At 40.3% G+C, this 15,127-nt stretch overlaps 1 protein-coding gene across 1 annotated transcript in view; it reads right to left on the bottom strand.

Annotated features, from left to right (window-relative positions):
* Positions 1-1,234: 1,234 nt before the first annotated feature.
* ACAT1 (acetyl-CoA acetyltransferase 1) overlaps positions 1,235-15,127 on the bottom strand; it is a 15,614-nt gene continuing 1,721 nt past the window's right edge. The window contains exons 2-11 of the mRNA XM_019471444.1: positions 13,531-13,648; positions 12,468-12,563; positions 11,052-11,152; positions 8,344-8,487; positions 6,316-6,466; positions 5,623-5,718; positions 4,866-4,979; positions 3,715-3,779; positions 2,929-3,086; positions 1,235-1,616 (exon numbers count right to left, since the gene is read on the bottom strand). Coding sequence (XP_019326989.1) covers positions 1,496-1,616; positions 2,929-3,086; positions 3,715-3,779; positions 4,866-4,979; positions 5,623-5,718; positions 6,316-6,466; positions 8,344-8,487; positions 11,052-11,152; positions 12,468-12,531 — 1,014 coding nt within the window. The 5' untranslated portion in view covers positions 12,532-12,563; positions 13,531-13,648 and the 3' untranslated portion in view covers positions 1,235-1,495. The remainder of the gene's footprint in view (positions 1,617-2,928; positions 3,087-3,714; positions 3,780-4,865; positions 4,980-5,622; positions 5,719-6,315; positions 6,467-8,343; positions 8,488-11,051; positions 11,153-12,467; positions 12,564-13,530; positions 13,649-15,127) is intronic.

Here is a 15,127-nt window from a genome sequence, read left to right as displayed (position 1 = left end):
GCAGGCAAGCAAAAAACAAAACTGTCTTAAGCATAAAATGCTTAACAGTATTCTGGCAGTTGATATGTGACACTTTTAAATAGATTTGCTATTTGAGACCTAGTGTAGCTCTTTCATGGCACAGCCACTATCCACCATAGTCCTTCTTTTTTGATTCAGGTGATCTGGTAATACTAAAGGCGTGAATTATCAGTTCACTTTCAGAGGAAAAAAAACCCCACCTTCAGTTCCAAGCTGCTGTCCTACGCAAATAATTTTTAGAAGACCAGGTGTCAGAGCTTGAATGAAGGTTAGTTTCCCTAGAATGTGGCATTTAAACCCCACTGTTCATTTGCTCCCTCTACAAGTACATTCCTTCCCAGAAAAAAACAGATCCCACTACATCCCAGTCCAAGTATTTCTTCCCCCTGCTTTACGGAGGAAAATGTAAGGACAATCAGGGGGTAAAGATGACTTCCTGTTGAAACTAATGTAAAAATAAGAAAGCAGTTGTCCTAAATCCCAGCCAAGAAACTTGGAAGTGCTTGATGTTTATCCCTTGTGAGAAGGGTGAGGTGGGAACAGGCTTTACACTGGTGAACTGGCCCATTTTTGCCCTCTGGTAAAAAGCCTGCCGAAGAAACTGCGTGAACTTCTCCCTGAAGTCTTGGAACAAGATTCGTTCCAGGCAAGTACCTTCCTATCTCCCCATACTGCAAGAGGAATGCTTAACCCTGTGTTCCTGAAGCCTTAACTGTGAATTCAAGAGCGCAGCCAGGTATTGGGCAGCTCCTAGTGAAGAAGCAGTAACGGCAGTTGCATTCTGTTGGTCCTGATCCATCTCTGCTTAAAAGCATATTGACAAAACTGTACATCACAGAGGTTTAAATGAACAAAAAAGGAGCAGGAGCATTTTGAGGCCATATGAGTACTTGCATCTGTAAGTCCCAACACCATCTCTTCTAGTTTACTGGGATACTACACCCCAAGCCAGGGTGAGTGCGTGCTGCAGAAGGGCTCCTTTTTTGCATTTGACCTGGCTTTGAGGTACACAACAGTAGAAAACCAACCTTTGAGTAAAGTTATTTTTTCCGTGAAAATCACTTAGTAGTTAGTAACCTTAAAACAGAAAATTAAGCAGCAAAGCTGTAAGAAACCAGCTCCTTCTAGTAGCAGCACTACGTGAGTGAGTTAGTTACCAAGAGAATTCATTTTCAGTGGCATTTGAGAAACCATACGCCAGTGACAGAGGAGCCACAGTTAACAAACGTTCTTTATTCTCAGGTCTGGAGACATTATCATAATTTGATGGTTTTTATTTGTACTGTATAAAAACTTGCATTGAGTCAAAGTAATAAAAGCCCAGTCATCTGCATCAATAATCAATGACGTTTTAAGAAATTTTAGAATAGCAGTTAAGGGATTCATCCACGTATCGATAAATAAGATGTAACAGGTACCATTCATCCCTTTGTTCAGAGGGCGTTTAAGGCTTTGTTTCCAACACTATCTGGGCCTACAACTTCTCTATCAGTATTGCAGAAGCACCTCCTCCTCCATTGCAAATTCCTGCAAGACCATATTGTCCTTGTTTCAACGCGTGGACCATGTGAACAACGATTCTTGCTCCAGACATTCTACATAAAAGAAAAAATGTATATAGCTCAGTTTAAAGGAAATTCTTAATTTGACCCACACAGGATAGCTGGCAGAATATAGCACTGACTCACTGGAGGGGAAAAAAAACCAACAAAAAGACCAAACCAAGCCTTTCGTCTACATTCAGATGCAATGCAGGTTATTTTTCTCTAGCTACAGTACTTTACTTAACAAACAGAAGGATTCTTATGCATACACAAACAAAACCTCCATGTTTATCTAAAGTTTCTTCTGGAAAAGGAAATCACCTCTAAGGAAGTCTGTTTATTACGAAGTATCTCTACATGTAGCAAAGCTCTTTCAAAGAAGTAACGAATCTACCACAGAAACCACAGCGATAGAATGATCAATTTCAAACCGTTTCTTATTTGCTTACAACTTGATATACTGCAGCATGCTACTTCGATCCACCTAATGTGCAAAACCAGATGTTTCAAGTTTGTCATTAGACTGTCGAAATTAACTTTTAAGGCCAAAAAATCATATTCCCTTATCAGAAGAAGCTGATACTGCAGAGGAGATGTCTGCATCCTTGCGGGGTTATGCCTTGATTAGAGCTTTTTACGAACCGTGAAGTACTCCTACTTGCTCCCGAGGTACAACGTGGTTACTTCACAGCTATATTTACTTACAGGTTTTGAAATGGGTTTTTCCTCATAGGCCTGGACCATGGAGCACGATCACCCTTAGGGAGTTTTAATGGGATATACTTAAGTCATGAGTAAGTTACAGCCGTTGGGGAACACAGCAGGTGATCTGACTCCTCTAACCAGATGACAGAACTTCAACCAAAAGACCCACCAACCTCCCCCAGACTATCCCTGCCTGCTGCATTAGGTGGATTCACTGCCAGAAGTGCCTCGACGAGACCTGGAATCTCGCTTTGCTCGTGTAAGAAAAATAAAAGTCCCTGTACCATATCCTTCGCTATTTTCCTAAGCTTACCTGTAAATTTTACTAGCTTAACTACTTGATTAATTATTATTGTTTATTCTGTCATGTTAATAGTGATTTGCTTTTAATACTTCATAAATCCATATAGCTATGGTAACAAGCAAACTCTTTATAGAAGTAGGTGATAACTAACTGTGAAGAGAAAAATGGGATCCTGCTCTTTTCAAGGTACCCTGAAATTTAACACCTGAATTAAAGTCACTATGTACTTGACAGGAAACTTCCTATTACCCTTCCTACTTGCATTAAGTTTAAGAATAAAGGTAAATGTGTTAGCAGTATGTCTAGAAAACCACGCCTCTGTGCAGAACAAAAACCCATGCTTATTTTACTTACCCTATTGGATGTCCAAGAGAGACAGCGCCTCCATTAATGTTTACTTTTTGCGGATCAATACCCAGCATTTTAATATTGGCCAGCACCACAACACTGAACGCTTCGTTGATTTCCCACATTGCAATATCTTCTTTTTTCAGGCCTGTCTCACTTAGAATCTAGAAATAATAATAAAAACAATTACTACTATGAAAAAAAATTAGGAAGCTAATTATAGAAATAATTGGGTCTATTTTGAAGTCGGTGACTCAGGCTGCCCATAGCCTGATTCAAGTTCACGTTTCGGAACCTCTTTGTCAGATGGGAAAAAGCAAAATTGAGGTACTGAAGCACAAACTTGAGTTTTCACAAAAGAAGGAATGGAGAGTACCCTGCGCCAAGAATACGTTTGCATCACACTTGTACTAAGACCGCTGCTACAGTAAGTACATTTAAACCGATGCAGTATTGCCTCACGCCATACACTTGTCTTCAGTTCCTTTTTGAACTAGTTGATACTTGTATAACCATATTTATTTTGCCTTTTAGCCATACTAGCTGCAAAGCTTCAAAAGTGTAAACAAGCCCAAAGTTGGTGAAAGCAGTATAAAACAATATTCTCTTTCAAAACAGGTGTGAGAAATTTGTTACTCTGAAAATCTGCATTCTAGCCTCGATCCTCTAAAAAACATGTGCTCTTTGTATTTTCGACGTAATTATAATTTCAATCCGAATTACAGGAAGATCCACTGAGGGATGAACCGATGATCCAGTGCTTTTTCAAAAATCACTCAGTTTTATTCCTACCTTGGGAACAGCATGTGCAGGTGCAATTGGGAAGTCAATGGGATCAACAGCAGCATCTGCAAAAGCTGTAAAAATCACAAAAGCTGTTTAAAGACCTTTTGGTTTTACCATACATGATTTTTATTTGTGCAAGCCGCAAACCCAGCCAAGATAGAAAAATTCTGAATATAACGGTCCATGAAATAGATACATCTGAAGTTTAGTGCCTTAAGTGAGCCACATAATAACATTTTCCTATTTTTAATATTATTCCATATAGAAAACTGTTTATGATCAAAAGCCTGCTGGCACGACACTTGAAATTTCACGGACTGTATTGAGAAGATGCAGCCGTAATGCCTAAGGGCTCACCTTTTCTGTCCCATGACAGAAATGTCAGATAACCGGCCAAACAGGACTCCAGCCTGAGAGCGTACTATGGGAGTATTTTCCAGGACTGTACTCAAAGATAAGAAAAGTAAAAGCTTACCTACTATCCGTGCCAATGGCTTGACTTTCAGTCTCCTGGCCGCCTCTGTAGTCATCAGCACCAAAGCAGCTGCTCCATCATTCAGCGTACTGGCGTTAGCAGCTGTAACTGTTCCTAGAAAAGGTACAGCATTGTTTAAGCAGAGGAGAAAGTGTGATATAGCTCGGGTACATCCTGTTAATGATTTTTTTTTTACCTTAGGCCCTTGAAAATAAGGTCTCAACAATACGGTGATAGCTGTTGCACCGAGTTAACTAAAAATGAGTTGTTTTCTAAATCGGTAAAAATCACAAAAGCTGTTTAAAGACCTTTTGGTTTTACCATACATGATTTTTATTTGTGCAAGCCGCAAACCCAGCCAAGATAGAAAAATTCTGAATATAACGGTCCATGAAATAGATACATCTGAAGTTTAGTGCCTTAAGTGAGCCACATAATAACATTTTCCTATTTTTAATATTATTCCATATAGAAAACTGTTTATGATCAAAAGCCTGCTGGCACGACACTTGAAATTTCACGGACTGTATTGAGAAGATGCAGCCGTAATGCCTAAGGGCTCACCTTTTCTGTCCCATGACAGAAATGTCAGATAACCGGCCAAACAGGACTCCAGCCTGAGAGCGTACTATGGGAGTATTTTCCAGGACTGTACTCAAAGATAAGAAAAGTAAAAGCTTACCTACTATCCGTGCCAATGGCTTGACTTTCAGTCTCCTGGCCGCCTCTGTAGTCATCAGCACCAAAGCAGCTGCTCCATCATTCAGCGTACTGGCGTTAGCAGCTGTAACTGTTCCTAGAAAAGGTACAGCATTGTTTAAGCAGAGGAGAAAGTGTGATATAGCTCGGGTACATCCTGTTAATGATTTTTTTTTTACCTTAGGCCCTTGAACATAAGGTCTCAACAATACGGTGATAGCTGTTGCACCGAGTTAACTAAAAATGAGTTGTTTTTCTAAATCGGTTTGATTAAACAAGTACAATCAATCATCACATGTATTTGTATCTTTATCCAAGTGCTGCTTTAGATCATGCCTTCCACGTCAGCTGCACTGCTGGCATTAACACAGAATTCCAGCTCAAAAAGGGCTGCGCATGAGCAGCAACTTTGATTTAGCCAGAAAGGTTTATCAGTTGCAGATTCAGGGAAGTGACCGGTAACTATGCAAAGGCAATAGCTAAATTGAAACAAATCTGTTTAATTCTTTTTTAAAGTGAATGTCCAAAACCAGAGGTTTTCACTGGTTTAAGGTTCTTGGACCGTCTTTTAATCCAAGCCAGTTCATGCTGTTGTGAAGCATGTTTCTTTATCTTAGCAGACATTTAAAAGTTAACGGACTACTGTTGGGCATTCAAGCTCTTGTGAACACTACTCTTCACTGTAACAACGTATCCTTGCACTTGGTAGAAAATTAAGCAGTTAATTTAACAATATTTACCATTTTCTTTTTGGAAAACAGCTTTCAGCTTTGGAACTTTACTAAAATCGACACGTTTGTATTCTTCATCTTCTTTCACTTCTGTATCCGGCTTTCCTGAAATTCAGATTTGGTTTAGTATTTTATAGTACAGTGCATTCTTAAGACGTTCTAGTACTAACACAGTACTTTGATTAAATGCTGCCTTATTTGAGCAACTTATTTCTGTAGAAAATGTAAACGCATGTAAAATGCATGTCAAGAAATATGCTGAAATGAATGAAATAATGAATGAAAACTGAAAAAAAAAAAAATTATTCATTAATCCAATTTATTCACAGCAAATCCAGTTATATTTCCTGGTGGCTGAATGGAAGGGACAAAGAATGCATCTTTAAGGTAATTAATAGGGAAATTAAAACACAGATGTCCTCAAGCCATACTAAATAAGTTCAATAGCTAGTCTTCCACTTACATAAAAAAGGAAGAAGATATGGTACGTAACATTAAAGAAAAATTAAAAACCAAAACCAGATCACAGGTCACGGACTGCTGTTCACCAGAAAGTCTGCCTAACAGAAAATTCTTAGCTGATCTAAAATTAGTGTTCCTGACACCTGCATGTTTAAACAACACAATTTGCACTGAACACAGGACAATGTTACGGCTTTCAATGAGAAACACAATTCATTTTATCACACCTTTCCATAATACCTTTTTTTGAAATAGTGACAGGAACTATTTCATTTTTCAGTATTCCTGAATCCCAGGCTGTTTTGCTCTTAGTGTAAGAGCCTATGGCGTAAGTGTCTTGTTCCTCTCGCGAAATAGTAAACTTCTTCGCAGTATTCTCAGCACAGTTGCCCTTGGAGAAAACCAGGCACGTTAGGTTTGGTATTTCTGGAGACGTGAACTACAAACGTAGCTGAAAAAACTCAACCAGCAGATTTCCAGAATTGAATGTGACTAATATTTGGTGTCCATTTCTAATTTACACAGTCATGATCAAATAGTAACTTCTGGTTTTGGAATATAAACTTCAGATTTAGCAAACGTTTTCTGGATCCAGATTATGAAAGCCATGAAGGAACATTCATTACAAGACTTTTTTTTAAGTTAAAAAACTGCATGCAAAAGCAAGTTTTAAAGTATGTAAGGTTGATGTCTTCAGAGACTGAAGAGCGTTGCTCAGCCACAGAACAGTACGTTTGCATCATCTTACTAGTGTTTTCATTCCATTATTAGCCTGTCTGTTCCAAAGGTTACAAGAACAGGTCAACACACAGGGCTTATTTAGCCTTCGGGATCTGATACTCTAAAAACTGTACAAATAAAAGTATGTATACCTTTTGCCTAATAACAGGAATGAAATAAGTAGAATGAAACAATCAAATAATTTTATATATAGGTCAATCATAATCATACAATCATAATTAATTACCAACACTGTCTAAATACCTGGTGAAAATAAAAAAAAGATACTCATTTAGGCAACCTGAAAGATTTGTTTTTAAACAGGTTTTGTTCCAGCTTCTCATTTCTGTAGAAAACTCACTGAATCAACACAAAACCCTTTAGTACTGTGCTCCTCCAGTCTTCCAACAAGCAAGTTCACTTCTATGCAGTTAAAGAATTTAAAGCCTCCATAGCACCAACAACGTAGTCTATTGCCAAAACATAGACAAGAGTAAGCTCCTAAAGCCATCAGATGGGCCTTTCTGTATATTCTCACAAAGATTGTTAAGGTTTTCCAAGCAACCTACAGCTGCTTGTCTATAATAAAGACAAAAGGTTCTGAAATATTGTCCCACTCTATTAAAACCTCATGTATTATAACCAACTTCTCTAGTTTTTCCCCATATACAGGAACTAGCAAAGCCACTATTTGCGTTCCTATAAAAATCCTCACAATCAAAATCCATTTTGGCTGAAATGTGGGAGTGGATTTCAACCAATAGCCTAAGCACAGTGCGCTATACTGCAAAAAGAATAAATCACGCACGGAAGCAGTGAGGTCTGTATCAAATATATGGATCACAGTAGAATATTCTTCATGACATCTTTTCCTGTACACCAGCAAGAACACTAACTGATCAATCAATAATGCCCTACAATTGTGAATTACCAGAGGCAGAGGTCAGAAATATTCGTAAACTGAAAGTAGCCATTCTCTTTTCAAACTGTTCTTCCCTGATGCTTGTTCTTCACTATCTGCATATCAGTTGTTTTCCAAACCCATTCTAAGTTTGCAGTTGTTTGTCCAATTTAAGTTACCATGCTGATGAGTAAGCACATCAGCTGACTCAAACCTTCCAACAGAAGATATGAGGTATGTACAATGGGGGAGGGAAAATAAACATGCGAGCCTGCTGAACCGTACAGAGTAGGTGCCCTCAAAGACATCACGTAACTTGACTGCTCTCTCCCACAGATGGAGCAACAGCAATCTACCAGTAGCAGAGTTTTATTTTTTTTAATCCCTGCTCTAGGCTATTCAGACTTCAATCAGAGACAGATAAATATTAACACGCAATTTGCTATTCTGTTCTGGTCTTCTGTCTAGCCCCTCCATTACAGTTACTACAGGAAGCCTGGAAATGGAAGACTTCTTCCTCCTCCGTTAATGTTACTCCTCATTTCTAGGTTTGCTAGATGAAGCAGTTTCATAATAATTATAAGCAAGCTCTTCAAAGCTGCATCAGCCCTATGGTTGATACTTTAGTACTGTGCAGGAATATTTACCATATGGATATGGTTATAAGCATCTGTCAGCCCATCTTTTACTATCAGGTCTTCCAGCTTTACTCCTCCATAAGGCGTTGATCCTCTGCTCATTGTATAGGGAACATTAGACATGCTCTCCATTCCACCAGCAACCATTACATCCTGCTCAAAGGAAACAAGTGAAAATTACTAATAATGCAGCGTGTTCTCTCTGACTTCTTGTAGGAACAAATATTAACAAAAGCTTAAGCATGGACGCTTTATATTTCTGGGGAGTCTTAGAGAAAGAGGGAAAAAAATCTTTATGTATTTAAAAAGCAAACAGCAGGAACAACCGCTGAAGGCAGTTAATCCACCCTGACAGAACAACTGGACTTCTATCTTGTATGCAGCTTTAGAAAGCTGCAAGAGCCATGTCAGTCTCTTGCACTTTTACTTCAAAAGCTTCTGAGATCAAATTATAAATTTAACTTTAAACAGTTTCTTTTTCTGTAAATTTCTCATTTTTGTTCTTCATTTGCAGCTCCGTATCCCTATGGAACAAGCAACAGTCAGAATCTGAGACCAGTAAGAAGAGACAGAGATTTACGAGTACCTGCAGTTTTACATAATATTGTTTCATCTTACTAAGTAAAGAAAGGTGACTTATAATATGGTTTTATCATCTGAAAAGGCCAGCAAAAAGAGAGATGTTAATAATTAATGATTACTGAACTTGAATTAAGCTGAATCATTATGGGCATTTATAAATTAGTACACTTTTCAAGCTGAGACAAAGCAAACAAACAGAAAACCTACAAACAGCAAGGCTATAAGGACTGTAAGTATTCCTACTGTTCATCAGGCTATACCCCCAAAATCCCTAGGAGCTCAGGATGTGAAGAACAGACACAGTTGTGTTTAACGGCGTATTTGAAACATGGATAAATGTAAGAAAAATACACACACAGCAGCGTGAGTCTTTGAGAGTTCAATAGTGCTGTTAATATAAATTCAAAAAGATTTTACATCAAAACAGCAGTAAGAAAAAGATGAAAGCTTTTTCAGTTTCTTTAAATTAAGACTCAGAGAAATAATGGTTTGGTTCAGGATTGATTATAAACTAGATCCAGGAACAGTGACATGAAGTAATAAAGAAAAGAAGGCTGGAGACAAACTGGAAAGGCAGATAAATCGGAAGGGCAGTTGAGACATGGAAGCAGCAATAGATCAGAGGAAGAAGAGTCCCTGGCATTTCAGTTCCATAAAGTGAAAGACTTGGAGGCAGAGTTAATACAATTGTTTATACGATGATGTACGCTGACTCCAGCCACTGGGAACCATCACTGACTTTCATACCACAGATACCCCACAGTCTGCAGCCAGGAAAACCAAACAAATACCAAAAAAACCCGTAATTCATAGCTCCAAGAGACTAATAACTGGCAGAGTCTCTGCTTTTGCTGAGACTGGCAGCACAGCATGTATGATTAGCTCAGCTGAAAACTCCCGTTCTCTTCAGAGCTCATGGCCTGCATCTGTCAAACCAACCAAATGCACAACCACTCTCATGAAGTCATCGGATGTAAATTACTAAATCCAAATGTAGCTGTTTACACAGACATGCTGGGCCTGGTTCAAAGTCCAGTGACAAGACTTCCACTGACTTCAGTAGGCACTGGACAAAGTGCTGTTCTCTGCGGAGCAAGGCCAAAGCAATATACCTGAGTTGCTAAACTCAGCTATACTGTTATTTTCACAGAAGGGACAACAAAACTTAAATATTTTACTTTTGTTAAAAAAAAAAAATAATAGTAAGTACATTTCTTACTAATGAGCCACTTTGTAAACCGAAAATATATATTGAACTGACAATACTTTCACTTCAGAGAAGGGGAGATGTTGCCAAAATGCTTTGAGTATGGAATTAAAAGCAAAATTGAAATGTCTTCCTTCACATTCACACTTCTTCCATATTCTTTGCTGCATAGGATTTAACGGCTTGCTGAAGATGGTGTATCCTCCCATCCTCCCATTAAGTGATACTATTTGCTCCATCATATAGAGAATCTTAGAACACAGTTGACAGAGGTGAGCAATTCTCCTCCATCAAGCTCTCTTCAATGAAAACACTTATTCAGCAACAATAGATTCCGCTTCTTCTAAAACAATAAAAATGCCTAAAACATCTTTAATGTACTTGGAAACTACATTGCTTTAGTATGTGTATATAATTCACTTAAGCAGTTGAGACATGGAAGCAGCAATAGATCAGAGGAAGAAGAGTCCCTGGCAGGCTTCACTTAAGCGTTTAAAATGTCTGAAAGTCAAGATTAAATGTGTTTCAGAAAAAACTAAGCCCATAAAAATTTCTTCAAGTTTTCAAACCAGAAAGCTTGAAAATTCCCTTCATTATTTTTTGGGGGTAGGGCGGAGCGTGGGGCAGGGGAAAGAGCAGTAGGGAGAGGATGTAAACACCCCCCAAAAAAATCCACCTTATTTGCTCAGCTCTAAAAATACATCTGACAATTTCCTAACTATAACACAATTTTTTTCTGTTTTAAACCAAAACACACTTAAGTGACTATAAAATTAAGGTTGCATAAGCAAAACAAAACCCGGCTAATTAGCTTTATTATCCCAAGTCAAAACACAGTCCCAAATCAAAGAGCACAGTCATTAGTAGGACAGGATCTACAACATTAGTTGCATGTTTTTTCCATAAAACAGCATTAAAATTCACATACCTGACTCCCACACATCAGGCTTTGTGCTGCCATCATGACTGATTTCATTCCTGAAGCACAGACTTTATTGACAGTTGTAGTAGGAGTGCAGATTGGTAGACCTGAGCCAAAGCAGTTGTACAAACAACTGTATTATTTAAAGGGTAGACTAACACTTTATTGTTTTTTCAGCAATATTTCATCTGGGACCAATTTTTGTCTAAGCCCAGGGCATCCCAGCTTGCACTATTCAGCCTGCCAGGGCAATTTATAGACCCTCACCCCTAGTTGCTATCCTTCTTGGAGGCTCTTGCTGCTTCTCCCCTTCAGACAACAGACTTGTGATAAGGGAGCAAGCAAATGAGGAATCGGGAGACAGAAGATCAGGGAAGCAACTCCAGAACTACTCCTCCTCCTGACACCCCAATCCCTGCCTCTAAGAAGTATTCAATATTGAAAAGGCATAAACAAGCTGTAGAATTTAGCAACTGGCAACAAGACAGACCCCAGAAGTACAGGGACTGTAAACACAAGCACTACTGAACGAGACCAAAAGCGCTAGGTGTCAGTGTCATTCACACGGTTATTATTGAGTTATATTGTTATTGAGCGTTCATGGCAATAGCTTTGGGCTCTGCTGTGTGCAGCTTGGCTCAAGACCATTGCATCACTGCCTCTACCCTACGCTTGCTCTCTAGCATTGCAGCTTGGCTACCAGCACATCACCTCCATACCAGCAGTGAGATGGGGAAACTAGCCAGGGGAAAGAAGAGAGAGCCATATTCATCCCTTTGCTTCACACGGAAGCAGTTCCTTCTTTTTCAAAAAAGTACAGGGGCAGAGCCAAGAAAGCATCCAGTTCTTCCCTGACTCACAGACTTTCCTAGCATCATGCTAAGGTATGGAATCCCATCCCTACAGCAAAAGGGAGAAGAAAATAATTCCTGAACCCCCAACATTTGTGCTGCAGTTAACGTTATAGAGTGATTCCTTCCAGTGACAGCTCGACTCCACAGGAAGATGAGTGTAATGACATACTCCTATCTGCAGTTGATGGAAACTCACGGACCCCTTATCCAATAAGGCTTAAGAGTAATGATACACTAAAGAAAAAAAGTCAGTTTCATGAAAGATTCAAAGAGCAGCATCCATCATTAGCATAAAGTGCTCTGGAAGTAGCAGCCTGGTCTCTAGTATCTTCTCCAGGTTCTGCAAACACCATAGGCAAGTAGCACCCGTTGTGCATAGGAAAATTGATTCCTGAGGATGCACAATTAGGCTCACATTATACACCCTTCACCCACCACAGGGAAAAAAGCAGACAGACTGTCTTGACAAAAGGCTGAGCACCACTCTGCTTTAACTCATAGCTCAATCATCTATACTGTCTACATAAAGACAGAAAACCTTTAATCCCAGAATCAAGAGAATTAATACCTGCACCCAGGACTGCTTGTCTTGCTGGAGCTTGTCCTTGTCCAGCCTGCAAGACATTACCCATATACGCTTCTTTCACTTCTTCTGCAGGGATACCTATAAAACAAAATTGTTTCAATTCGGGATTCTTTGCACGGAAGATGTAACTCCCTTTTACGAACCTTCCCATTGAAGTTTTCTATCAAAGACCGATGAAACACGCCATGTCCAACCTGTGTTGCCAAAAGCAGCGCACAGGCCCGTTAGGTGCATGCCGGATCGCTACTCTCATATTCATGGAACATGGTGAACTGGTGACCCCCACAGAACAGAATTCCCTTGTTACCCTGCAGAACAAGCTACAGTTAGCTAACCAAAGCGAACATTTCTAAGTCTCACTAGCCACCTGAGCAGCTCAATTTACATGGATGGTTAAATGCACAAAGCTTTCTACCTGCCACAATTATGTCTAAAGAAACAGTTCTGTTTGTTTGTTTAACAGGGGTGAGCCAAGGCCACAGCTAGCTACCACCAGACAGAAGAGGCCTGCTCTCCCCCTGCATCTCTTGCAACAGCCCCGGTGTTCAAGTTCTTGTAATATGCTGTTTCAAGAAGCCAAATTTGTAGAAAATTAACCCTCCTCTCCCCCCAAAAGACTTTTTTGCTAATTTAAATCCATCAATAGACTCACAAGGGTGTCCTACAAGCATAAGTGCCAATGTAAAAAATGGGCAGGAAAAGGAAGGGCCACTGGTTTCAGCAATAAGTAGCCTTTGCATCAGCTTAGGTGTCTCATAAAACCCCACCCCAGAAAAACAATTAGCATGTTCCATCGGATTTGGATTAGCACAGATATCCCTAAGTAATATTCTGCTCCTAGAAGCAGCACTTAACTTAACTCAGACTGAAACAAAGCCCAACAGTCAACTTTACTTAAATACCATTTGTGGATAAAGACTTAAGAACGCCACAGCAGCAAAAACCACAGGATCTTTTGTTTACTAAGCAACTTAAAAGACACAGACTGATGCTGTTCTGAGCCACTTGAGGTTTTCTTTGTCACGGAAAAAATATTTACATATACCTGCTCTGTCAATTGCTCCCTTAATTGCAATGGAACCAAGTTTAGTGGCTGGCAATGACGAAAGAGATCCCTGGAAAGATCCAATCGGTGTCCTTACAGCACTTGCTATCACCACCTCCTAAGAGGAGAAGCATGGAGTAAAAGTCACAGTCTCTCACACGCATGCCCACATATACCAGTATTTTTTAAATTTATCCACTTCTACTCTTTCATTCATGTCACAGCTTCCCTTTTATCCTGCAAGTGTTTCAGAACACTAAAATAATGTTTATTAATGCATGCAGCATGGGGAATAAACATAAAGAATTAAAGATCGGTGTGCAGTTGCAGGACTACAATCTTGTTGGGATCACAAAGCGTGCAGTTGCAGGACTACAATCTTGTTGGGTTCACAAAGCCGTGGAGGGATGGCTCCCATGGCTGGAGTGCTGCCACGGAGGGATACGGGCTCCTTAGAAGGACAAGCCAAGGAGACAAGGAGGGGGGGTTGCCCTTTATGTGAGAGAACACCTGGAATGCACTGAGCTCAGCCTTGGGATGGATGATGCTTGAAAGAGTCCCAAGGCCCTGGAGGGAGGAGGGGTCGAGGCAAGCTGGTTAATATTTGAGGATTACCCCCTCCAAGCTCAACAGCAGTCCATTCCAACAAGGAGGAAGTCAGATGAAAATGCCAGGAGGTCTGCACGGATGACTAAAACTCATACACAAAAAGGAAGCATACAGAAGGTGGAAGTAGGGACAAGGAACCTGGGAGACACTGTCCGAGCATGCAGCGACAAGGTTATGAAAGCCAAAGCCCAAATGGAATTGAATCTGGCAAGGGATGTCAAAGGCAACAAGAAGGGCTTCCAAAAGCACCTAGGAGGCAAAAGGAAGTCTAGGGAAAATGTGAGCCTGCTGCTGAATGGGGCAGGGGACCTGGTGACACAGGACACAGAAAAAGCTGAGGTACTGAATACTCTCTTTGCCTCAGTCTTCAGTCGTAAGACCGGCCTTCAGGAATCCAAGGCTCCAGAGACCAGGGGGGAAGTTTAGAGCAAGGAAGATGTACCCTTGGTGGAAGAGGATCAGCTCAGGGAATACTTAAGCAAACTGGACATACGTAAATCCATGGGCCCTGCTGTGATGCACCCACGAGTGCTGAGGGAGCTGGCAGATGTCTTTGCAAGGTCACTCTCGATAATCTTGGAATGGTCATGGCAACTGTGAGAGGTGCCCAAGGACTGGAGGAAAGAAAACGTCACTCCTATCTTCAAGAAGGGCAAGAAGGAGGACCCAGGGAACTACAGGCCAGTCAGCCTCACCTCGATTCCTGAGAAGGTGATGAAACAAGCTAATCCTGGAAATCATTTCCAGGTACATGAACAACAAGAAAATCATCAGGACTCATCAGCATGGATTCACCAAGGGGAAGCCATGCTCAACCAACCTGATAACCTTCTACAGTGAAATGATTGGCTTGGCAGATGCAGGGAGAGCAGTGGACGTTGTCTGCCTAGACTTTGGTAAGGCTTTCAACACTGTCTCCCATAAGATCTTCACAGAGAAGCTGTTGATGTACGGGCTGGATGAGCAGTGAGGTGGACTGAAAACTGGC

Source organism: Aptenodytes forsteri, unplaced genomic scaffold (genome assembly GCF_000699145.1).
Source record: "Aptenodytes forsteri isolate BGI_AS27 unplaced genomic scaffold, ASM69914v1 Scaffold354, whole genome shotgun sequence".
Taxonomy (NCBI): domain Eukaryota; kingdom Metazoa; phylum Chordata; class Aves; order Sphenisciformes; family Spheniscidae; genus Aptenodytes; species Aptenodytes forsteri.
This window is presented reverse-complemented; position numbering and strand designations above follow the sequence as displayed.